This window comes from Amphiura filiformis, chromosome 9 (genome assembly GCF_039555335.1).
Source record: "Amphiura filiformis chromosome 9, Afil_fr2py, whole genome shotgun sequence".
In the NCBI taxonomy this organism is placed as follows: domain Eukaryota; kingdom Metazoa; phylum Echinodermata; class Ophiuroidea; order Amphilepidida; family Amphiuridae; genus Amphiura; species Amphiura filiformis.
The window spans coordinates 25523063-25549514 of NC_092636.1; the positions used below are offsets into that span (position 1 = coordinate 25523063).

A 26452-nucleotide genomic window follows, 5' to 3' on the forward strand; every position below is an offset into this window, starting at 1 on the left:
CTTCATCGATCACGTGATCTACGTGATAAAGTGTAAGCCATATATTACAAAGTCCTACACAATTCTTATAATTTACCTCCCATAATGAGTGCTTTTACTGCTGTCTACCAAGAGTACCAGGAGCTAGCTCATTATGCATCAGCTTATTTTGCCTTTTACAATCTCCACAAGTAAGAACCCTCCTTAAGAAACCGTGTATTTTCAATACTTGATTTTGTTGTTTTTACTTTAGTATTGTCTGAGGTTGGTTTAATTTTTTTCTTCTTTTTTTTTCACCTTTTTTTACAAAATAATCGTTATTAAATTTTTGATTTTCGACTTTATAGATAACATTGTATGGTGTAACTTTACGTTGCCTTTCTCAAATATGCAAATTCCGAATAACAGATGCTGTACCATTTTTTTTAACCCTGGACAGAATATTTTGAATAATTCTGCTTTTAAACAAACGTTTCTGCTGGTAAATAACCAATAAGATACGGCGTTTTTACTTTGGCGGGCGAGGCAATTGTGCACATGTATTTGACATTTAAAGAAACCTTGAAGAGGTTCTTGACTTTTATTTATTTATGATGGCATCAAAGGCTATTGATATTCATTTTCAAATAAACAAATTACTGATCTTTGATTGATCATTTAAAAAGAAGACATTTTCAGAAGAAGACTATAGTCCGGTTTAGCTTTCTCGAGGCAGTTGCGTAGTAACATTGCGGGCATTGACTCAAAGCCAAATAGACTATAGGTATTCTAGGTCCTTGTATATTGTTAAACCTTCATTATGTTGTCAATAAATATTTTTATATGTCCTGAAGATACTTATAACAATCCAATCATAAACATATAAATCGTTATTTTAAGCCCAATGTATTCAATAACATTATTTCACCAAAAGGGAATAAAACATTACTTCCTATAAGTAATATTTACTTGGTATGTTATTACACATTACACAATGCTTTTGGACTCATCCTATACAGACACGAACCTCAACTCATTCAGGTATTCAGATATCTGTCAAATATATATTTTAATCTAATCAATCGTACCAGTTAAAATTGTTAAAGCAGAAGTTGGTAAAGATATATTATGAACATTGCTCTATACTTCTATATTGATGTTCAAAGTTTAGTTAAGGTGAAACGCGTAACCTTAATGATATAATGAAATGAAATAATGAAAAGTTATAAACAAAAGAATAAGCGTTAACGTGACGCTAGAGCCCTGCATAAAACCTTTATTGTTACATTATTTGAGAGGCGGTACAGGAGGGCATTTTAGTTCAATCTCATGGGAGGCTCCATGCCATTGAATAACACTATCGTGAATTGTGTCGAATCGAAAAATGCACTTCTTTACAATTTGTATTGTCAATAAGTTTTAGGTTTCAGTTATTTATTGATTATGAGATGCGATAGTGGCTGTTAGCAACTTTATTTCCTCGTATCTTTGCGCATTATTTTCCTCAACTGTCGAGCTTGCTTTCTCTTTTAAAAGCATCCGCGTTTCAAAATGAGAGAAACTTGCTCCGACAAGTTGAAATAGGTTATACACAAGCCTCAAAGTAACATGCAGTGACAAATCATTGTTATTGACAATTTGACGAAATATCGCATCTTTATTTCAGTTAAATCCCATTTGGTGAACTTTGGTAACCTCTTAAGAAATCTAGCGAACACTTAAGGTTAAAGAAGGTTATCACCACCCTTAATGTTTTGAAATTTGAATACGCTTTGCACCGAAGCGCTTCAATAAATCCGCCTTCAAGCTGTCACATATTGTAAATCTAACTTTTCGAAATTAAATGCTGCATATCCTTTACCTGGATGAGTGAGCATAATAAACTTATTAATCCAAAAAATAGCAAAGGAATTGCCATACGATTCAATATTGGAATGTTGAGTTGCAACATTTGTGTTTTCATTGGATGGCTTACAATAAACAACCCTTTAGGATATTCAAATGAAAACCGAGTTATCGCTATCGAAAGGGTCGAGTTGGTTGTAACCTAAGGGATCCGTAAAGTACCTAATTTCTACAATGAGCTCCCGTCAACTGAAATCGATGTGTAAATTAGAAGGATGTGACTAAACAACATATAATCTAGCTCCTTCTTTAAGTTGCTTTGGTCGTGCAGGTTCGTGGCTTGTTTGGAGGAAGCGTATCTTATGTGTACTAAAGTATGCGTCAGCACATTCCCAAGTTGCATTTTTATTTCTCCTGAGTAAAATTCACTTCTAAACCTTGAAGGAAGATTTAGGTTGCCCATTGTCAAGCCGAAAATAAATTCATTGTATATCCGTTGGAATAGATGTCCCAACTCCTAAGTAAGCTCACAAAGTGTCATCAACCTAGGTAAATGTGAGTGTCTAGCATGTTTCGTAATTCCTTATTTGTTGAATAACGAAAATTGACATTGCAAACGATAGATGGCCAATATACAGTACGATAAAGCTACGCGGTTGTATAAAGCAGATGTATGGTCATGCCCCCAAAGTTGCCCTTTTTGCAGTTCAATGAACAGTTTCCATTACAAATTAGGAAGAATACCCTTCCCGCCATTCGTATTTGTAAGAAAATCCGTTGACTTGATTTTAATCACGCACACTCCTATAAGACATGTAAAGTCCTCCTATCTTAAGACGCATCATGTTTATACGAGTTTATTTATTATTAAACTAAACTAGAATCACCTTTGCATTCTCTCAAAACCTTATGCCCTCCTTCCTTGTCATTCTATGTGACATTATCCTCAATTGGCATTATGTTGTAAATGTCCCTTTGAGACTATTCCTTTCAATCTCTCCCTGTCTTTATCTCTATCGCTCTCGTTCTCAATCTTCTTCTTGTCTATCTCTCTTCCAGCTATCGATCCTCTTATTCTCTCTCTCCCTCTCTCTCTCTCCCCCCCCCTCCCTCTCTTTTATCATTCTTTATATCTCCTACCTCTCTTTGTAAATACAGTTTCAAAATAAATGCATTTACCACTTCAAAAGGAAACACTGTAATCAAGGTAAATTTTCCTTGTTAGGGACCTCCTTGCTATAGATTCTTTTATGCTTAGCACACATATTTAATATATTTCAGTATTACTTAGAGCACTTAGCACGCATTTAGGATGTAGGATAGTAGTATATTGCTACAAGTAAAACCAGGAATAGAATTATTTCCTCTCTTTCCCTTTTTCTCTCTTCTTCTTTCTGTCACCCATTTCCCTTTCCCTGTTTCTCCTCTTTCTTTTCATCCCCTAACCTAATTAGGTCATACCTTTAACTCAAAATTATCTGATTTCCAATGCCTTATTTCAATGACCCCAATTAATCACTTATAGCTCAAAATATCACCTGATATAATAAAGTATGAATCGTAAAACCCAACACATTCAAAAGTTAAAAACATGTGTGCTGGCAGATCCTAGTGTGTTTTCCCGTTCATAAAAAGTCGGTTAAAACTACAAGAACTACGGCAGATGAACAGCTCGGGAAAATCTCCAGAATGCCCAATATGGCCGCTGGCTGCGCTTGGTGATTCAGCTGTCTGCGACAACTGACCAAAAATCACCAGGTTGTTATACCAATTACAAAATACAAACTGACAGAATAATTGCCTCCTAGAGGCAGATTATGAAAATGTACGTTACACTATATCTGGAAGCGATAATGACCATAAATGAAACGGTAGATTTGGTTTTGAGGATGTTTTTAAGTGGTTTGACAACTTGTGACGGAAAAGAGTTACATCATAGGATGTCATGATATAAGCTTTTAGTTGTCAAACATGGTTATGTTTCTTGTGATGTCATACAGCGCATTTGGCATCAGGCAATCAACAATAAGTTGTTATAACAATTGGAAAGCAGCGAATTCAAGACACAGTAAATTTGTTCAAAATAAACCGAAATAATTGATCTGTTTGGATTGTTGAAACCATGATTGTGATCTATTCAAGGCTTGGGAATTTACGTAACTAAGTCAAGACGTTTTTACAACCGGGATGCATAATTCATACTAAGCGAGTTTGATCAAAATGTGCCGTAGGACACAAGAAGCTTCATCGATCACGTGATCTACGTGATAAAGTGTAAGCTATACAAAGTCCTACATAAGAGCATTCGTATAATTTAGCTCCCATAAAGTGTACCGGGAGCTAGCTCATTATACATCAACTTCATTTGCCTTTTATATCTCCCCAAGTAAGAACCCTCTTTAAGAAATCGTGTATTTTCAACATTTGATTTTGTCTTTACTTTAGTATTGTCTGAGGCTGGTTTACGTTTTTTCTTATTTGTCTTTTTTCCTTCTTTGCAAGATCGTTATTTAATTTAGGACTTTTCTCCTATATGCTCCGAAATCCCCATCAAATATTTCCTTATACTCTGCTGTGACTGTGAACTAACCATTCTATGGTGTAACCTTGCTTAAAGGCGCACATACACATAACAGATGTGGAAATAGGAGTATAAACTGAGCAGCAGATACCAGTTGTAGTCCTTCTAATTCATATCATATTGGATGGCCAGGGAAAGATGACATTCCAATATTCCCCTTTAAACAATGAATTCGCGGTATCGTTTCCCTTTCTCAGGTAGCAACTTCCGTGTTCTTGTTTGTCGTAAATAGTTCTTTAACAATTTATTATTACACGCCTCGTCTTCTTATTTACAAACCCATCGTTTCTATGAAACCAATAAGTAACCCACTAGAAACTGCCTTTGTATCTGTAAGAATACTATTTCAATAACTATTTTGTTGGTTTTATTTTGATTTTGTTTTAAATTTAATCTTTTTTAAACTTGATCTTTTCGAAAATATTTTCATTCGAAGTGCTCGGGATCGACTCTATGTGGGGTTAGGGAGGGTTATTAGTTAATGTTAGCTGTGTATAATCATAAATGTAAATAAATAGGTAAAATGTAAATAGATGCCACAGCTAGAAACAACAGATGTGGAAAGTATGAACTGACCAGTATATACCAGTTGTAATCCTACGAATTTATGACATATTGGATGGCCCAGGGGAAAGTTAGCCTATATTTGCAATACTATCCATGCCTTCAAGTTGAAATAAACCTACTAATGTTACCATCTGGCCGTGGTCTGGTTTTCCCTAGGATACTAGAAATTGCAGCCTGTGATGGTGGCACAGGTCAAATGTTTGATTTACAAATTGTTACTATACAAAGACAAGTCAACCCTATTTGTTACGGTTTTGGTATCAATTAACAACTGATAACAATTGGTGGTCAAAATTATCAATCAATCATAAAGTCGCTAGTATAGTGTTACCCTTTTATCTATCTAATTATTTATTCATATATTCATCTATCTACTTAGGTACTTATATGGTCATTTTATTTTTTATTTATTTATTAATTAATTTAATTAATTAATTAATTAATTAATTAATTAATTAATTAATTAATTAATTAATTAATTAATTAATTAATTAATTAATTAATTAATTAATTAATTAATTAATTAATTTATTTATACATAAAATATTTATTACTAGATCATCAAACACAATACTCACCCTCCGTTTTTCTGCAGCCGTTCTGTTGATTCCAGCTCCGGTGGTTTCCATTGAAAATAGCTTATTGATGTTGGCTAAAATCTTATCAAATGTGGCGGTACCTTCAAAAGGAGCCAGGATTCGAAAGTAGGAATTGAACCCGAGTCCATTGCTGGGTGCACCCATCATTCTTATAACAGTATCTCCAACTTGGACAATTTTCATTTGTCTATTTACCATCAGGTGAAATGGACAAGCTGTGCAAAACGTTGACACACTTATTTTAGAGTCCTCAAACCTATGAGACAGGTAGAGAGGTTTTTCTTCAGGCATTTCGTGCAGATGGATAGATGCTCCTTCTAGTAAGGGCTTGATATCATACAAGTTACTACTGTGTTCTGTACCAGCTTCATGCCTTATGTGTACTTCAACAAAAGAGTCAAACAACAAAATAGATGCCATACGTATTTGTCCAATCATACTTAAGGCCAGACACGTGCTGTCTGTGTAATAGTAAAGCATTGTTTTCCCGTCGTCGTTTGTCGAACATCTATATGAAGGCAACTGGAAAGTAAGAGATAAAAGATTTGATAAGCCCAATCGCCATTGTAACTTCCAGTTTTTGAGAGCAGGTTTGGGACACTTTGACCTCTGATATATCGGGGAAATAACTGTAATTATTATTAATTAATTGACTATTATCTAAATGTTATTAAATAAATTAATTTATGCAATAACAATGGGGTTTTTTTTGCTTTGTTTTCATTCTTGTAAAACATTTTAGATTATATTTTGTACGCACAAAAATCAATTATTCTGAAATTTCCCAAATAGGTCAGAGGGCAAAGTGTCCCAAAACGGCAAAAACTGTCGCACAATGCATTGTAAACTTCCAATGCCGATTTGGCTTAATAGTCATAATTATATTAATTAGCCATTTCAATCATGGGATAAGAAGCTAGCGTACAGGAAATGTTGCAATCAAGGTTTCTTAATGCACTGGTAATATTGGGATATTGTTAATAGCGGCGGCTTAGGGTACAGGAAATGTTGCAATCATGGTAAACTTTCCTGTTTCTGGATCTCCATGAAAAAGTAGTTTCTTAATGCACTGGTACAATGGGATATTGTTAATCAAAGGGGGGTCCAGGTTTTTGGGAGAAAAAAAGGTGCAATTTAAAGATGAAAGGTAATAAAATTAAAGAAGACGTTCAAACTTTTAAGAGTGCACACCTGTAAATAGGAATCTCCTATACCCTTTAGAGGAAAAACCAGTGTTTCGAAAAGTGGCAAAGTGGCATAACACTTAAAGTAAAGGCTTATAAACTAACAATTAAGCCCTGATTCATATTTAATCCTCATTTAGGTTTGGGTATTAGATTTTCTATGAAAAATGAGCAGGATCCGACTTTACATGAAGATTTGGCTGAGCTTTCAAAATGTGTTACATTTCAGAAACACCGGGTAATTTGTGAGCTGGCGTAGGCTGTATGGCCTATAGGGTGATCTAGTTGGCAATTTTATAGTAAAAAGTCACTAGTCTCCGTATGTTTTCTCGGCACTGGTTGTCTCTATCTATCAATTTAACTTGCAGAAAGTGTAAGTTTTGAAGAGCTGAGTTGTTCTCAAGTCATGAAAATTATGTTTTCCTGGACCCTCTTTGTACAGAAAGTCAATGGGGCTCATTTACTAGTGGACATTATTGAAATGTCACCAAAATTTAAAAGCGTTGCAACTCCATTTTATTTTTGAAATGAATTCATTCCAATCTGTTGAAATTTTTTCTAAGCATGTTACAAAATAATAATCTCACCTTTCCACCGACCACAATCCCCAGAGATAAGATATGTCCATAAAGTCCATCCAAATTGCTATAAAAATCCGGAAGAGAACCGCCCAAAGCACTAAGTACGCTGCCATATCTCTCAAAACACAGGCAAAAGAATTCCTCACCAAATCCTTCCATGAGTTTATGGTATTCAACACCTGTGAAAAACAATCCAAACATTATGGTTTAATATTGAGAGCAGTAACACATTTGACTAAAACCTTGAAGTACATTATCCCGTAAATGAATTATTTTGAAATTCAAAAATCTGTGTAGAAAACTTTTTAAAACTTAAAAAAAGAAACCCTCTAATAGTAAAAACTTAACAAGTCAAATAAAGGAAAGTTTGTGGAACATCTGTAATCTATAAAGTTTCAATTTGTGTTTTTACTTATGTTAATAAAACATTGAATAAGAATGCATGACTTCTCATGTATTAATGCTCTATCTCGTGAGCTTTTAAGAACATTATATCGCGAAGGATTTGACGCAATAAGCTGCATGTTGTAAGAGTTGTCTTACGTGCAATTACGGCTAACAATAAGCTTTTAGTTTTGTATCTAATTGGTATTCAACTTAATTTAAATGGATGCAATCTTCATCTTCTTAATACTTTTTATTCCCATATTCAATTTGTATATTTATTTCACGGTAAAATTCAAATTCGTAAGCTTTCATTTTCTTGGATGTGTACCAACTACAAATTAACAGTTATGCATAGTATAATAAATAACAATTATTCTTTTCTAATCACGCAAATCAAAACTTTTCAATTATTAACATTTCAATTATCATTACCCAATTGTTGAAGTATTTTTGGCTTTTGTGATATAGAAATGTTAATACGTAACAAAAGTTGTGGTATTAAAAGCAATTCTATACCTTGTGCATTGTATATGCAGTTTTTCATATAAAAATGGGGAAAAGTTACGAAGCTTCCGGTGCGACTTTCATTGTTCAAGTTGTGTTTTATTCAATATTTCTGCCCCCCCCCCCTCTGATCACTGGAATTATCATTGTTAGACATGATAAAGACAATGTGTGTATCATGTATTTATGATATTTTTCAGTAGATATCCACGAAAAAAGCTTATTCCCAAAATTTCAGTTGATTCTGATTTTGTGTTTGCAAGTTATGCATGATTATGTGTATTACACTGCTCCATAGACAATGTGTTATAATTTCGTTCAGGTATACCAGAACGAAATTAAAATTTCACGATATATTTACTAAACGAATTAATCTGCAACAAATGTTTTGTACATAAACATTATGTAGCCAGAGGTTTCCAGTGATATAAAAATTTCAACTTTTTTTGAGAAAAGTGGGGGATGATGCTGTGGAAGAAATGTTTGGTCTTAAGGCGGGTCGGTGGGGAGCATGACCTGGTGGAGTTTGCACACAAATATTGAGATAAATAAAGTGGATACATAAGAGGAATGGTATGGGTTCTGTAACGGAGATCACAAGACTTATTACAAGGGTGTAATTTTCGCCCCATGAGTATGGTATTTTTGGGAGGGACGTGGGAAACATCCAAAACGTGATATATTTATTGGCCTTAAATCAAGAACCGCGCTGTAGTTATTTAGTTAAACGGCTAAAACCTGCAATATGGCCCGTGCTATACAACTCGCCTTAAATAGGTACAATCGCATAAAAAATATTTAATTGCGTAAAGATCAATCAAATCTACAGCATGAGCAAAATATACGTCAATATAATTCCATATTAATAAATCTCTGTCTATTATATGATGCTAAACATGCGCAACAGTAATGTGCCAATCAATCATTGTAAAATGTCGGTTATTATACAGCGCGCAACCGAATTAAGGTACCAGTTATGTTCACCCTTGTATATCCTAAGCAAAGACAGATATGTCAAAACTAAACCAAACATCCAGTACCTGTATTCTTTAGCTCTGATTTAAGGTCTCAGTTGTTGAAAATAGTTGAGAATTAAAGAAATGTTGATCTAAAACCCAAGAAAGTAACGAAATCAAAAGTTGAATTTTTATGTTCTATTCAATGAAAAGAACGGTGCTAGTGTTAATGTGCTAATCAAACGAAGCATTAGGGAACAAACCAAAAGATCGATGACGTCCTTTAAACGTAACTGGTTTCGTTTCTCAACCGACCCCCTCCCTCCCTGCCAGAAACGTAATAATAAAATGTTGACAATTTTGACATAATAATAATAATGACACATTTTTTCAGACCGATGTTTTTGTACAAACGTAATCGAGTATATTTACCCCCTCCCCTCTAAACGAAACCAGTTACATTTTATAGGACGTCATCGATCTTTTGGTTTGTTCCCTTACGCTAGTTATCTTCCTCGAGAACGCTTTGTGTACAAATCAATAGGGCATGCAATGGAGCAAACTGCAACTTTTGAATTGGCATCTTCCTTGGGTTTTTGGATCATCGTACCTTTATTTTTTGACCGATTTCAACGAATGAGGTCTTCAATCCTAGCTATTGCCTGCTGGTTCTAATTATGACATATCTGTCTTTGTTTATGATATACAGGCGTAAAACCTAACTGGTACTTTAATTGTTTTACCGACTGTATAGCGCTGTTACCGACCATGATATAATTACCCTGGAGTTACCTAAAAGAATTCGACAAGTGTTCTGACCAGCTATCTTGGAGTAGAATATATGCAATAAGTTACCAGAATCGGTTTAAGCATTCATGCAAAGTGCGCATGTGATTGTTGTGCCTGGAGGGATCAAAATCATTATAATGTCAAAAGCAATTTACACGGGGACGCAACACTGTGGAAATATTAAATAAAACATTGGGTGTCTTCACACGGATCAGCATTAAACCCATCAATGCGGGATGATAACACAGAGTGTTTACAGGGCACTCGAATCCGGGAAATGTTGGCGTAGTGAGCGTGTTTTGTAAGTGCGTTGGGGTGCACGCGTGCCAGCATTCTTGTGGGGGTATTGGGTACGTACCACATACCCATTGTGGGGAACTTTCACACTGTGGGGTATAAAACCCCAAAGGGTTAAAGTACATCAACGGACCCATATGGCATGAAAGCCTCAAAAATGACATTTTTAGAGATACACCATAGGGGGTGTATGTAGTCCCTGTGTGAAAATAAGCACAAAAACTGTTCCCCACAAGGAAATTTCGTGCGTGCTTGCTTATAATTATGTACCTCACAAGAATACTATGGTAAGTATATTAGGATCCCACAAGGAAATTTCAGGACCCCACAAGGAGGTTTCCACAAGAGTATCTGGAACGTACACGCACCCCCACACAGTACCCCATATTCAGGTACCGCACATGTATCCTGGTGTGCGTAGGGGGGGGGGGTGTAGGGTGCTCATGGTGCGATGCCGTGTATGAGTAGGGCGCTCTGCGTGCACAAGAAGATATCACGTAGAAACGTATCACATGAATGTGTTTTAATGCGAATTCAGCCTACCGTGTAGATTCATCCATTATCAATTCTCCATGTTCCGTTCAATATATTAAATACAGACTGTCCGCAACCTAACCCCCAAGATAATGTCAAATGCGTTCAATGTAAACTGTTCATTTTTAGGACAGATCATGTTTTGTATAGCGCAATATTTTAGCCTCTCGTATTATGTTGTTTTTGTTGCGCCCAGAATGGGGTTCTTCCTATTAATATATGGACATACACATTTAAATGGACTCTTTATAAACTTTGTAAACCCTCACGACCAATTATTCAAAATCGCGCACTGTGATTTGTTAAAACCCAACAGGAAACCAAGGTCACAGTGTAAAAAATATAAAACAATTCTCGCGATTCACAATGCGATGCGCCGCCAGCGGTTGCTTATGCCAGTCCAATTTTTGACTCCCAGGGTCAACATCGCCATTCTAGCAACCATTGGATTTTCATGCCATGCAAGTGTGTTGATAAAAATGTTGAAAATAGCTCTACCAATGATTCCGTGTGATCAATGGATAGAAAATGCATCTGTATCCGTATTACTCGTGCTTTAAATGTCGATTTTCTCCCATGATGCACTGTGTATTTTGGCCTCTCCCCAGCAACCGCTGGTGGTGCATCGTATTATGAATCAACAAAATTGCAGTTTTACTTTTATTCATATTTTGTTTTATTAATCCAACCTCGTGATTCATTGGTCTGGACCTGAGGTTTTCTCAGGGTATTTTAGTTTACCAAGGTATTTTGTAATCGCGTAAAAACCTAGATTTTGAGAGAAATGATTGTTACAATATAGCTTTTTAAATACCATTTTCTACACCAGAATCACACATGATCGTGTTCAAGACGCTACACTTCTCTGTATATTGGACAACACAAACCTTAAAAACTCAGATAGTATAAATAGATATTATAAAGTTACTAAAATATCTTGAAATATATCCATCAGCATTTAAGCTCAATTGAATTACGAACCGGACCACGGATGGATGACAGTCAAGACAGGTGTGGACATGTTATCATTTTTTGTCACTTGTCCAGTTTGCATTATGTGACCCGTTACCACGAAACCAGGAACCAGGTAAATTTGTACTTTTTGAGATTTTGGAATATATGAGGTTGAAAGTGAAAATGTGTTTATGAACCGCTAGTGGCCAGCTACAAGATTCGTTAATGTTCGCTGGTCCAAAAAAAAATTCACTAACCTCCAGGGATATGTTTAGGGTTAGAGTAAGGATACTAGCAAACTTTCAGACTAGCGATTCTTAGAGTTATATACCAGTTAAAGGCTTGGGCGATTAATGAAAATACGACGAGGAACTATTTGTTTATGTGGCATCTGAAAAGGCTGCTTTAAAATCACCGAAATTGACCATATTATATATCAAAAAGTATATTTTGGGATTTGATGCTTCAAAGTGGTATATTTGCTGTCATTATATGACATTTTGTTGAAGTATTACCAAAATTCACCGCATGGCATCGGTATTTGGTAAATGTGCGCGCTACCTAATTGTAACTTTCAGCTTCGAGGGCGCCCTGCTATTTTAAGGTATTTACGGTTCAGTGCGTTAAAACAAGAGCAAAGTCTCAGGTCAACCTATGTTGAGTTTGTGATCATCTGGCATCTAAATCGTCTAGTTTAATCTGGTCTTGTTGGCGTTCGACTATGAGAATTCTGAATATGAGAAAATTCCACCCGAAATTAACCACTTTTTTATGGAAAACTGTGTAATAGACAATAAGTGGTAGTGAACCTTAGTACAAGCGGACCTTAGGACTAGCGGATATAGATCATATGGTATGTGGCGATTTGCCATGGGTTCTCTAAATATTACTGGCCATGCAGTAGCGATAGAAGAAAGCATTAAATATCTGTATAGAGGCCCTTTAGTGGGAATTTGTTAGCAGCAATCATGACCGAATGTTCGACTTTGCTCACTAGAAGCATAGCATAACTCTAACATATACACCAGTTTATTCCACAGAAAATAGAATCACACAACAGCTGAGTTTGTTGAATAGACTGCATTGCGGCCGGGCGGTGCGCCACTTCAAATCCTTTGTTTAAAGTCAATCGATGAAAGCATACATATTTATTTGATAATCCTACTATTCTTAAATTCTTCTTTTAAGTAATTTGGGTACCACGTTAGAGCACACAATTTTAAAAATGTAATGGTATGCGTTTTTCGACATGTTCTGCGTAGTTGTGTGGGAACGGGCCAGATAATGTCTACCGATATAGCGTTGGTATGTCATCCATTTAGATATACATCCGGATATATTTAGAATATGTGTTACATGTTTATGGTGTTATTCGACATAATTTCAAATCAGTAGGTTGGCGTCAGAGGTCGTTAGGCATTACAGTTTTGTGTTTATTCAGAGATTATAGAAATCAAAAAAGCTACAACATTATTGTGTTAGATATTATGTGGTGATAAAAGGACATCAGCTATCTTCAGTCATGATGTTCAACAACTGGCTAATAGAAAACGTCAGCCAGTGCTGTTGACCTCTCCATGTCACACATCAAACGCAAACCTCTGTTATAACTTTATTATTTACTTTCCAAGATGATTTCTTGAACTTCTGTCATTGAAGTTTGCGCCACAGGCTGAGTAAAGGCGCGGTATTTGATGAAAAGGACCTTGACATTGACTTTAGCTTATATTTCAAGCGCACAAACAGATTTATCAGGTTTTGTGCTTAACTCAACAAGAAACCTGACATGAATCATGTTCAGATATTTGTTTAATGAAATGAACACATCAGTCAACTCAGAGTAAAACGAATGAAAGCTTCGTCGAATGTATGTCATTATTTAGCACGAAGGAGGTTCAATGTAAGCTAGTCAATAGAGGTTAAATCTCGCTGATCACTGCTGATGCATTGTTATTAGATTAGATTCTCGATAAATATCAGTTTCTTTTATACTCGTCTTTTTTGTTTTTATTTATATTCACTTGCTATTTTCTTCAACTTTCTGATACTTTAGTAGTTATGTTCACACGCTGTCTATTCAAACCACATATGGATAGTACAAACATTTCGAAAGATTGCCACATTGGCACCTTTCACAGCATTCATGGAAAAGTATGTCCATTTTCGCTTCTAATAGTCACCAGTAAGTTAATGAACTGGTTTCATTCAACCCTTCTTTCATGCTTTTCAAACTTGTCCACTCAGGCAACGGAAACCAACTCTCGAAATGCAGGAAGTTTAAGAAAACCAAAACAAACACGGAACTAGACCACATCGATGAAACAAATACCGAGGTTAAAATTCTAAAGAACCAGATTCTATCTCATTGTTTTGTTAAGGAGGCGATAAGGATGGAGTATTTCTTTAGTAATATCCGGATTTATTTCAAGTACACGTTCTAGATGGAAACAAAAGTGCCCGTTCGTGAGGGCATAACGTTTAAGCCACTAGTACTCCTTTATTTTATCACCTCAAGTTATCTCAACTCCGCCCAAAGATGAACTCAAACTTGTCTTATCTTGTACACCTTGAAGCTATCTTTATTGTCAACGTGTCAAAACCATCAAAGCTTTTACTACTTTAATAGAAAGGAGGTCAACATATTCCCACGTGTTTTCCGCCTCTGTAATAATGCCAAGGAGCTAAAATCAGAACCGAAACGAAGATGCTTAGAGCCAAACTCTGTAACCCATAACGCACTGAACTAATCATCGATCTTCTTTTTTTTTTTTTTAGAACCTTTGGCTATTCGTCAATTCACATGGTATGCACTGGTCTTTCCGTTGTAATAAGTGAGACATGGATTTCTCGTGCACGGAGTTATCTGTAAGTCACAGCAGGTGTTCGTATCTTCCCTTCATGCATAGCGCATTATTCAAGTGCCTCTATAAAACAGCGAATAACAATAAAAGTTGAACAATTCGGTCGATTCACAATACAATGCGCCACCGGCGGTTGATGAGGAGAGGCCAAAATACGCAGTGCATCATGGGAAAATGTTGACATCCACAGCCCGCGTAATACGAATGTTATCGTGTTCAATATAAACGAATGCACACTAAAACAGCAATTTACAATAATAGTAGATCCATTTCCTATCTATTGATCAGACGGAATCCTTCGTGGAGCTGTTTTTAACATTATTATTATCGCACTTGCGTGAAAATCCAATGATGGCTTAGAACGGTGATGTTGACCCTGGAGGTCAAAAGTTGGACTTGCAAAAGCAACCGCTAGCGGCGCATCGTATTATGAATCGCGAGAATTAGAAAGATAATTGCTTTGAGTGGGATTTAAGATAAATGGTTAGAATCTGCATAATTGAAATGGTTGATGATCTATGATCATGTACAATACAAGAGTGGTAGAATGTCAAATCGTATAATTCTAACCCTAATGTAACTGGTATCCTAACCCTAACCATAACTCTAACCCATTGGTTTACACGTTACATGATCCCGTTGTGATACCATTTAGCAACGGCAGGGGGCTTGTGTGATTTAACACTACTTTCCCGCTGCATCATGGGGTTGTATGATTTCGTATTGTGTCTCTAAGTCATCCAGAGTTACTGAATGATAAAGATAGACTGAACCAGGGTATGCACGCAGGAATTACGTGTCCAAGAGAAATTAATGTGTTAGACAATTTGAAACTTTTATTAATTGGTGTTGTAAAGTTTTTGGTGTATCGTCCTTTAAACAACAGCCTTCATCCCCCGATTGTTGATGAGATTTTGATATCATAAAATAGATCAGATTTGTCTCATTACCATCCTGAGAGTTGACGTTCCAAATCGATGTATTTCCGAAGAAATTGTGAAAAAACAGTCGATCTGTGGTTACCAATGTACGAAATGGCACACGCACCGGTGGGTAATTCTGTGTACAAATGCGGGACCACAATGCAATTCACTAACGTATTGGATAGCTAATTGCGTTAATGATCACATTTACGCTGAAAATTCTAGTTTTTTTTAACATGGATACATAACGTGGACCATATTTGACATTATGTAAGATTGAAGACATTCCATATCCTAAACTAATAGTGTTAGTCCCTTTAAGTCTTGGTAAAAATTAGTACAGGAATTTCAATCGATTTTACTTTGCAAAATTAAGCTAGAAATAGTTACAGAGATTGTTATGACCAGGCCATGTTTATTAAAGACTCAACCGAAATATCTCAATCACAAATTGTCTTCAAAATAGTTCGTAATTTTCTTGAAAGCATTCCAGGCGTGATTTACAATCCATAGTTTCAAGGCGTTTTGCATGAGTTCAATTCTGATAAACACTACCAATAAAGATTGTTGTTTAAAAAATGCCGCTAGCATTGGGTATGATATGTCGGTCGATTGTTCACGCTACTATGCAGGTCGTCAATGCATTATGTTTTAATTTTAGTAACATAAAGCTGATTTTGACAACTATTGAAAGATTAAAATAAACAAAGTCGTGATTGTGGTCCTTGAGTAAGGTAGAAATGTTAAATATTATGTTACATCACCAACAAGCTCATCATTTAATGTGCTTGTCAGGAAGTGACAGTGCATCAAAGCGATCAATAATATCATACAGTACAATTATCCGAAGCATTAATCTGTAATTTAATTTGTTTTATTTTAATCATATTTTATTTCTGTGAAAGCAATATTTGTATGTTAATTTTATTTTAATTAAATTCAAGTTTTTCTTTCCCATAATAGGTCAAAAATAGACATTGGTTTATAAATATATTGGTACTTTATTAGCCACGCAATCTTTTATCCGAGAGAAGTTAAAAATCGGTCTCAATTCCTAAGCAAAGCGGTTATACAAAACATAACATGATAATGTATCTCAAGTATACCCTTACCAAAAATGCAGCCTAATTTAGCATGTAATTAACCTGCATCTAGCCTGCTTTTAAAAAGCAGTCTTATTTTAACCTGTACAAGGCTGTGCTAGCATGGTTTTTATAAACGCAGGTTAAATTTTAGCCTGGTTTTGACCACGATGTTTCTGCAGGTTAACTTTTAGACTGTTATACAAATTTACACACAGGTTAATTTTGTACAGGTTAAATCTTAAGCTGCTTTTAATAATATTTTAACAGCTAAATTGTTGCAGGCTAATAATTTGACAGGTTAAAATTTTAGGGGGATTCTATGCCTATGTCATTAGTCTTTTTTACATAGTGGCATCTATATTGATTTTGTTTGCAGAATAAGTTATGTTTTGATAGTGATTTGTGAATGACATTGAAAATATATATTTGCATTAATTTTAACCAGGTTGTAAACAGTAATTTTTAATCAAGAGTACGCAGCACAGGACACAGCAAATGAAAATTGTTAAATTTTCAAATTTGATTTGCTCAAAATGCGTTTTTTTGCAATATGTCAGTAGTGATACAGCCGACGATTATGAATTCAGCAGCTGAGTGACGAACTACTCAAAATCGCTGTTCTGGGTAAATTTTGGTACCCTATACCATGAAGACAACACACTGATTTTGGTCTATATTTTGTGTACTAGCTCTCACATGGTGGAACCATGCAGTGGGCGAATACTAGCTGCTGATTAATTAACCTATGTACAGGCTAAAAATATGCAGGCTAAATATATACAGGCTAAAATTAACCTGCATATGCAAATTTTGCAGCCTAACTTAGCCTGTCTAATTTACATATTTCGGCTATATTGCAGGTTAAAGGCAGGTTAAAAATTTACCCTGCGTTTTTTGCAGTCCACGCAGGCTAAGCGCAGGCTTAGTGCAGGCCTGCTTTTCTGGTAAGGGTATTTATTTTATGAGCAACGATTCTGACATAAAACCAGTTTTTTTTACACAATCAAGAACCCACACTTGAATTGAAGGCGATTGGAATGACATACTTTGCACATGCAGTGTATAACTATTACGTGGTTCAACTGCAAATGATTCTACAAGAGATCCATCGCATTTCAAAAGGGCATAATTGATCGGTTACCAATCCCAGTGGATATTTACTGTACCGATAGTTGAACTTAGTGCTTCTATAGTGAGATTGAAGATAAAAATAGATATTAAATGAGTGAATTTCACTAAGTACTTTACTCTGACGTTCGGCATGATTGATTAATTCATCTCCTAGTTTCGCAGTCATTCTTTAATATATCTATTGTTTGATAATTCACCAAGAAATCAATTTTTTAGTACAGGGTTATGATAATTGCAATTATTCTAAACATTTATATAGGAAATTGGTTCGTATGTCAAACTGATATCGATTAAATTTGATTTTGTATTGCAATTGAATTACCTACAATAACTTTCAAGATCTGTATCGATCGTAAAAGAAAACGGCATGCATATGATAAAACCATATTTCATATTTGTCTTGCATCGAGCTAAATACAGAGGTTATTGCACACCTGAGTGGGAAGCATGAGCCGATTTATTTGTTTCTTGCAAGAGCAATATTTTAAACTATATTAATATAATTACCTATCTTTAAAAGTTCGACCTTAAAAATCCAGCTAGCTGTCAATACAGCTGGTATTGAAAATCCAGTCTAACCGCCAAAATCTCGAGACACCGATGGAGAGTACCAGACACCTTTTAAAAGCTCCAATATGAAACCCAGGTAAATTCAATATCAATTTGCATGGGCTTACTATTTTAGACAATCAAGAACCCACACTTGAATTGAAGGCGATTGGAATGACATACTTTGCACATGCAATGTATAACTATTACGTGGTTCAACTGCAAATGATTCTACAAGAGATCCATCGCATTTCAAAAGGGCATAATTGATCGGTTACCAATCCCAGTGGATATTTACTGTACCGATAGTTGAACTTAGTGCTTCTATAGTGAGATTGGAGATAAAAATAGATATTAAATGAGTGAATTTCACTAAGTACTTTACTCTGACGTTCGGCATGATTGATTAATTCATCTCCTAGTTTCGCAGTCATTCTTTAATATATCTATTGTTTGATAATTCACCAAGAAATCAATTTTTTAGTACAGGGTTATGATAATTGCAATTATTCTAAACATTTATATAGGAAATTGGTTCGTATGTCAAACTGATATCGATTAAATTTGATTTTGTATTGCAATTGAATTACCTACAATAACTTTCAAGATCTGTATCGATCGTAAAAGAAAACGGCATGCATATGATAAAACCATATTTCATATTTGTCTTGCATCGAGCTAAATACAGAGGTTATTGCACACCTGAGTGGGAAGCATGAGCCGATTTATTTGTTTCTTGCAAGAGCAATATTTTAAACTATATTAATATAATTACCTATCTTTAAAAGTTCGACCTTAAAAATCCAGCTAGCTGTCAATACAGATGGTATTGAAAATCCAGTCTAACCGCCAAAATCTCGAGACACCGATGGAGAGTACCAGACACCTTTTAAAAGCTCCAATATGAAACCCAGGTAAATTCAATATCAATTTGCATGGGCTTACTATTTTAGACAATCAAGAACCCACACTTGAATTGAAGGCGATTGGAATGACACACTTTGCACATGCAATGTATAACTATTACGTGGTTCAACTGCAAATGATTCTACAAGAGGTCCATCGCATTTCAAAAGGGCATAATTGATCGGTTACCAATCCCAGTGGAGATTTACAGTACCGATAGTTGAAACTAGTGCTTCTATAGTGAAATTGGAGATAAAAATAGATATTAAATGAGTTAATTTCACTAAGTACTTTACTCTGACGTACGGCGTGATTGATTAATTCATCTGTTGGTTTCTCAGTCATTCTTTATCACATATTGTGTTAAGGCTAGGTTTTAACAAACAAAAAATTCACTAAGAAATCAATTTTAGTACAGGGTTTTGATAATTGCAATAACTCTTAACATTTTAAATAGAAATTTGATTCATATGTCAAATCGATTATATTTGATTTTCTATTGCACTACCTATAATCACTTTCAAGTTCTGTATCGATCGTTAAGAAAACAAGGCATAAAATGGCATGCATATGAATAGAACCATATTTCTCATTTTTCTTGCATCGCTCTAAATACAGAGGTTATCGCACACCTAAGTGGGAAACATGAGCCGATTTATCTTTTGTTTGTTTCTTAAGGGATCGGATAGCAACGTTTGCACAGTATTTTTTATATCTTTTGTTTGACAACATAGGTTAGATGTAAAAATTTGTATAGGTTTTTGATCATTGCAATTACTCTAAACATTTGAATAGAAAATTGCTTCGTATGTCATACTGATATCGATTATATTAGATTTTTCTATTGCAATTGAATTATCTACAGTCAGTTCCAGGATGTGTATCGATTGTAAAAAAAAAAAAAAAAAAGGCATTTTTCTATTTTAAAAAAATTATTTTTTTACACATTTTTCTTGTTTATCGCTTAATACAGAGGCCTGGCTTATCTTTTGTTTCTTACAAGAGAAGTATTTCAACTCTTTTTAAATCTTTAAAAGTTTGACCTTGAAAATACAGCTAGCCGCCAATAAGCTAGCTAGAAATGGCTCCTAGGAATGTAAGAATCCCAATGTTTTTTACAAGCAATGACAATTAGAAACATTAATTACATTACCACTTTGTGTAATAGTAATAGGTACTATTTAAATAGTTATTGACGATTATCTCAAAGGCTCAAACTTTTAATTATCTTAACGGCTCAACAATTGAAATAGTGACGTTTCAGTAAAAAAACCCAGTATATTGCTTTTACAAAGGATAATTAAAATCTGTATACTGTATATTGTATACTCCCCCTACTTCACGTTTCAAATAGCGGAAATACGTTTAAACGTGATTATCGTGTTCAATCAAGGTCATATTATTCTAATTTTTAATATTTTGACTTTTCACTGTATTCGAATTTTTAAGGTTAGCAACTATTTTAAACTGTTGCGATTTGGTAGTTTACCGCATCTTGCGAATGGTATTGAGCTTTGGCAAAATTGCATTGATCATTTCATAGCGTGCGTGTAGAAGAATTCAAATAACACAGATATACATTTGTAGTTCCTATAGTTCTTGAGTTATGTTGTAAAGAGGACTGAAACAACAACACTTTTGTAAAACATACATAACTCATTAACAACAATAAATCAAGCAAGTATATGATTTGTCATGAGCATAAACTTTTGCAAAACATCAAAGTGTTATTTTTCAATAATATATTGATTTAGATAATGAAAACCGATTACGTGGCTGCTTCGACCAACAATATCTAGTCTACCCTTAAATGCCTCAATGGTCATTACTTTACTAGCTGTATCATGTACATTTTAATGCAATAGAAGTAAATGTTGCTTCACTTATATTGATCATTCGTTTGCGGTCGCAAAAACCCATCGGTATTTAAAATGTAGAATAAATGTAGATATTCATATAGCGCTTTATGCCGTAAACAGCCTCTAAGCGCTTTTCATTTTTTCCGCCGTCTTTAGAATATGTCGGAACCGCGTTTGCTGCCTACAAATGGCGCAGGGTTCATCAGTACAACGACTGTGACTACCCCTAACAGCTTCCCATTGCACCTGGGTGGGGTGAGGCAAGCGAGGCAAAGCGCCTTGCCCAAGGGCGCAACACGGTGGTGGGACGGCGACTCGAACCCATGCACGTCGAGCAAGTCCAAGGCCGAACCACTGAGCCACAGTGTCCTGTTTATATGACATTTATTTATCGCATACGATTACCTTTACTAGAGTAGAATGGATTCATCTTTTCCTCCAGTCATGTGTCGGTCACAGGTCACGGAGAACAACTCAATTTTAATAAGCCTGATTGCAGTTTTTCTCTCAAGAGAAATAAGTGAATTCGATGTCGAAGTGATGTAATTATCGGATTAACTACCATAGCAATAGGTTCAAACAATTTTTGAATATATCGCGCTACACTACAAGCAGTTTGCACTCATCAACTGTGTATGTCTGGAATCATAGATTGTATACAATACCACTCTTTTTTTAAAGATACTAATCTTACAAGTGCGAGTGATCAGCATGATATGAATATTCTATAGAATTACGAGCCCTGCTCTTTGACATCTATGGTTCAATGCAAAGGTACCGCGTGAACGTACTAGTGCAGTGCGATGTATTCCAAACTTGTTTTTAACCTATTGCTATGGTAGTTAATTCGATTACTACGTCACTTTGCCAGCTAATTGCATCGCTAAAGACTCAACACGCTTTTCTTATAATGTCAAATGGAAACTCATAAGACGTACATATCGTGATCGTTATACATTAAAAAAAACCGCGGAATTATTTATTCCCATTGAACTTTTGAATGATGAGGAGCAGGTCTGGGAGTTGTAAACGTCGTCTGGAACCACGCGCATACATTTAACAGGCTGCTTCCACCAAACTACTTTTGTCATTTTGATTCATGTGGGATATCTAAACTTAATGAGCCGATTTGTAAAACGTACTGACGCTATGCAGGTGGTAATATTAATATAGTTTAAAAGAGCCATTTAAGTTGCATTAACTATAAAGTGAACTATCTACACCTACATGGATCAATGCGAATGAAGAATAGGCAACATTCTAAGCATTTGTGACTTGTTACCACGAAATGAGCGTAAAGTCGCAAGTTGGTAGTTTCGAGACGCTCTGGCTACTGCGTTTGTGTTCTTTATTTCACAGCACCTGTTCAACACAGTAGTATGTCTGTACCTTCGTAAATAGGAGCACAATGGACCATTCACAAAGAACATACTACTGGCTTGTAAAGGTGCCCTGTAAACAAATAACATCAACTCAGTAGCCAGGATGCCTCCAAACTACCAACTTGCGACTTAACCCTCATTTCGTGGTAGCAGGTCACATTTTAATGCACTCATATTTTTACATTTTGTCTTGGCCTTGCGATAAACTCGCATACGTTAAGTATATTCAATTTTTTTAAGAAAATGGTGTGTGACTTAACCTACTTCTTATGTTTCAGGTATAAACGTTGCTCAAATTTGTATCAAACTAACTGAACTGATAATGATGATAGCCCTTTAATCTCTTTAATCTGTAGGCTATTATCAGCCCACATAATGCATGACTAACATTAGGAGACTCGACATGGTTCTTTACCAGTCAAGTTAAGCATGACTGTCAAGCATTAACAAAGGAGGGAATCAATCCATGTGATTAATCGTTTATTTAATTGTGCATATAATGAGAAAGCAGTACGCACAGATTAGAGAGCTTCATCGTATAAACGTTTACAAAACATAAGATCTACCATGTGATAAAGGACATTCGGGTTACTTGGCAGATGCTCTAGTACAAGTAATTGTTCTCTTTCTTTCAATAGTAACCTACGCTATCGAATCTTGGGATTTGTTAAATGCCTCTAACTCTAAGTGTTACAAAAAAAAACATTTGAAAGGATCAAGACCATCAAAATATTTGCTCCCGAAAATATAAAAGAGGAATCCAACCTGGAATGCAAGAATGTGTCTTAAAAAAACTTCGTGTCAAGTGTAGCTTACTAGGATTGGGATACACAAGAAAACAACATAATATATGAAGAAAAAACGCGCAAAATACGTGATAATTTGACACAAAATATGTGACCTGCTGCCACGAAATGAGAGTTAAGTCGCAAGTTGGTAGTTTCGAGACATCCTGGCTACTGAGTTGATGTTATTTGTTTGCAGCGTACCTGTACAAGCCAGTAGTATGTCCTTCATGAATGGCCTATTGTGTCTCCATTCACAAAGGACATACAGAAATACTACTGGGTTGAACAAGTGCGTGGGAAACAAAGAACACAAAAGCAGTAGCCAGTGCGTCTCGAAACTACCAAGGTGCGACTTTACGCTCATTTTGTGGTAGCAGGTCACATATAGGAAGATTAAGTGACTCAGCCTACAGTACTAACATTAACGTACCATGGGAATAGGCAATACCTGGACACTCAAACATTCCATGCATTGTATTCCTTTTATACTTGGGATTCTTAAGAATTATTAGGAAATGAGAAACATCTGGGGAAATAATGAAGCGTCAAACCTGAATTGATGAAGGAAATTTGGTGCTTTGACTATTTTTTGGAATTCGAAAACGTTTCAACTCATTTCATGTATATTACATGAGGATATTGTACACCAGGCACAAAAGAAACTCGTCAGTTATATTCATCCTTGCTGTTCAATAACTTGATAATTTTGGATTATTCTGAAATATACATTTTGTTAATTGGACTTTGCTTTCTCATTTGACACCCTGTTCGTGAAAAACAAACAAGAATTGACCAAGATGTGCGCCTTCCAATCCTCAAACCCAAAAATCAAAAGTTGCATTTTCAACGATTTTCAATGGGAACGCACCGTTGTATTGCACACAAGCACCACGGGCCAATCAATAAAGCACACAGTGTAACAGGCACAATTGAATCGTTAAAATTGCAACTTTTCATTTTGGGGTTTGAGAGTTTGAGGCGCATATCTTGGTCAATTTGCTCAATGTTCACCAACAGGGTGTCAAATGAGAAAGAAAAGTCCAATTAACAAAATGTTTATTTCAGAATAATTTAAAATTATCAAGTTATTGAACAGCAAGGATGAATATAACTGACGAGTTTCTTTTTGTGCCTGGTGTATATTAATACACAGCGGAATTAATTGTGGCATTATCCAAGAGGTGAATGGTATAGATAGTCAACAGTCAATGGAGTTTGTTTCTTTCTATAATGAGTCAATATTTGTCACGAAGATAAAACTGCAATCTTTGATTTGACAATAAGTAATCCTCTAGTACATACCAATTTATTGCATAGCCTGTAAACATAGTTTCATCAAAGTGTATAAAATGTTAGCCTTGACTGATGTCTATATGACTTGCGCAAATTGGTAGTTTCGAGACATCCTGGCTACTAAGTTGATGCATTTGTTTGCAACGCACCTGTACAAGCCAGAAGTATGTCCTTCGTGAATGGCCCATTGTCCCCCCATTCACAAAGGACAAACATACTACTGGGTTGAACAGGTGCGTGTGAAATAAAGAACACAAACGCAGTAGCTAGGGCGTCTCGAAACTACCAACTTGCGACTTTACGCTCATTTCGTGGTAACAATTCACATAATTAGATTTGATATTGCACCACACAATAATAGTTCTACCATCCATTAGGAGTAAAATGTTCACGAATTCCAAAACCCTAAACTTTCAACAAATAAGTTTTACGTCATCTAAGAAAAAAGGCGGGAAGCAAATAACAGTTTCTTACCTATTAGTCTAGCAGCTGTTGTAGTCACGTGCGAAAGAAATTCTTCTTCGCATCTCACATACTCCACTTGATCTCGTAATTCGGGGTCGGACGTGAGTTCTCGGACTTTTTCAGTCACACCAAGGGTTTCCCTGTACAAAATTGGGAGGATATAAAGAAGTTCAAAGATCGTAAACAAGCATTATGTTTCACAGGAAACGGGTGGAATTTCTTTTTCAGGAAACATGAAATTAAATTGAACTAACTTATATAAAAAGGATATGTTGTAAACAAAAAATATTCCCGCATTGCATAAATGCTAAAACGTTTTTCTTCTATAGAAATAAACCAACCAGGATTTTGGAATTAAATCTAATACTGGAACTGGAACTGGAACCACCAGACTTCATCAGGCAACTGACCCGCTGGGCCGTGATAGACGGCTAGGTATTGTTCCGATGGCCCGGTCCCATTCATGAGATAAATTAAGGCGACCAGCCCAGCGGGTCAGTTGCCTGATGAAGTCTGGTGGTTCCAGACGCAACGTCGCAATAGTTCCAAAAAAAGTAAGTTCCAGTATTAATTCCAAAACTCTGTTTGATGCTAATGGGTGACTAAAAACATTCACTCATAAACCAACCATGAGTTACTCGTATGAGTAACTGTTCTGCAACTGCTCTGTTTGGGAAAAGTCACGCTCAATGTCATAAGGAGATTTTATTTTAAAGATACCCCCCCCGTTTAATATTAGTACGGTTTATCTCAGCTATCTTTCCAGAAACATTTGTAGGTTGCCGTTTATGAACACTATGAACAAGGACGAGGGGGCATACAAATTGCACAGATCATCTCAAAACGGCAACCTACAAATGTGGCAACACCATCACAGCCACCAAGGACTGCCGACATCTAGAAACACTACAGTCATTGCAGAGTGAACAAGGTTCCTGATAGGAACTGAAATATATCTAGTGAGTACTTTCATTTTTATTAGATCTGTACCCGGGATCTGTACCAGAACTCATTTATTTAATATCATATCGTTTATTCTCTCAGTAAGCTACGAATTGTTGATACTAAATAATCAAGTAAACTCACATCAGGTCGTCTATATCCACTCGTCCATACGTTGACAAAACCCGTTTTAATGAATCCTGAACAAATAGAACCTGAAAAGAAAAAAATAATATAAACAAGAAAAAAATTAATGACGATTTTTTAACAAATGAATTAAAGCACACGCTATCATGTTGATTTCAGAAATGGGTAATTACTTTTTTTTGCATTACCTCGTATAAAAACAGGGAAAATCTGTTTCAAATGACCCCGCAGGGAACCAAAGGGTGGATGTAATAGAATAGAACTGTCAGACTTTGTCGCACTAACAAAGGGTAAAAGTATATTGACAGTCAGTATATTGACGGCCCAGCGCCTGATCTCCATTGTTGGCGAAAATTTAGAAACTTATAAGTCAGTATCTGCAGCA

General features: G+C 35.6%; 1 protein-coding gene across 1 annotated transcript in view; it reads right to left on the reverse strand.

Moving 5' to 3' along the window:
- The window catches only part of LOC140160799 (guanylate cyclase soluble subunit alpha-2-like), a 175473-nt gene that overhangs the window by 33451 nt on the left and 115570 nt on the right, over window positions 1-26452 (reverse strand). Inside the window, 4 exon segments of the mRNA XM_072184108.1 lie at window positions 5530-6072; window positions 7322-7494; window positions 24988-25118; window positions 26065-26135. Of these exon segments, the coding sequence (XP_072040209.1) occupies window positions 5530-6072; window positions 7322-7494; window positions 24988-25118; window positions 26065-26135 (918 nt within the window).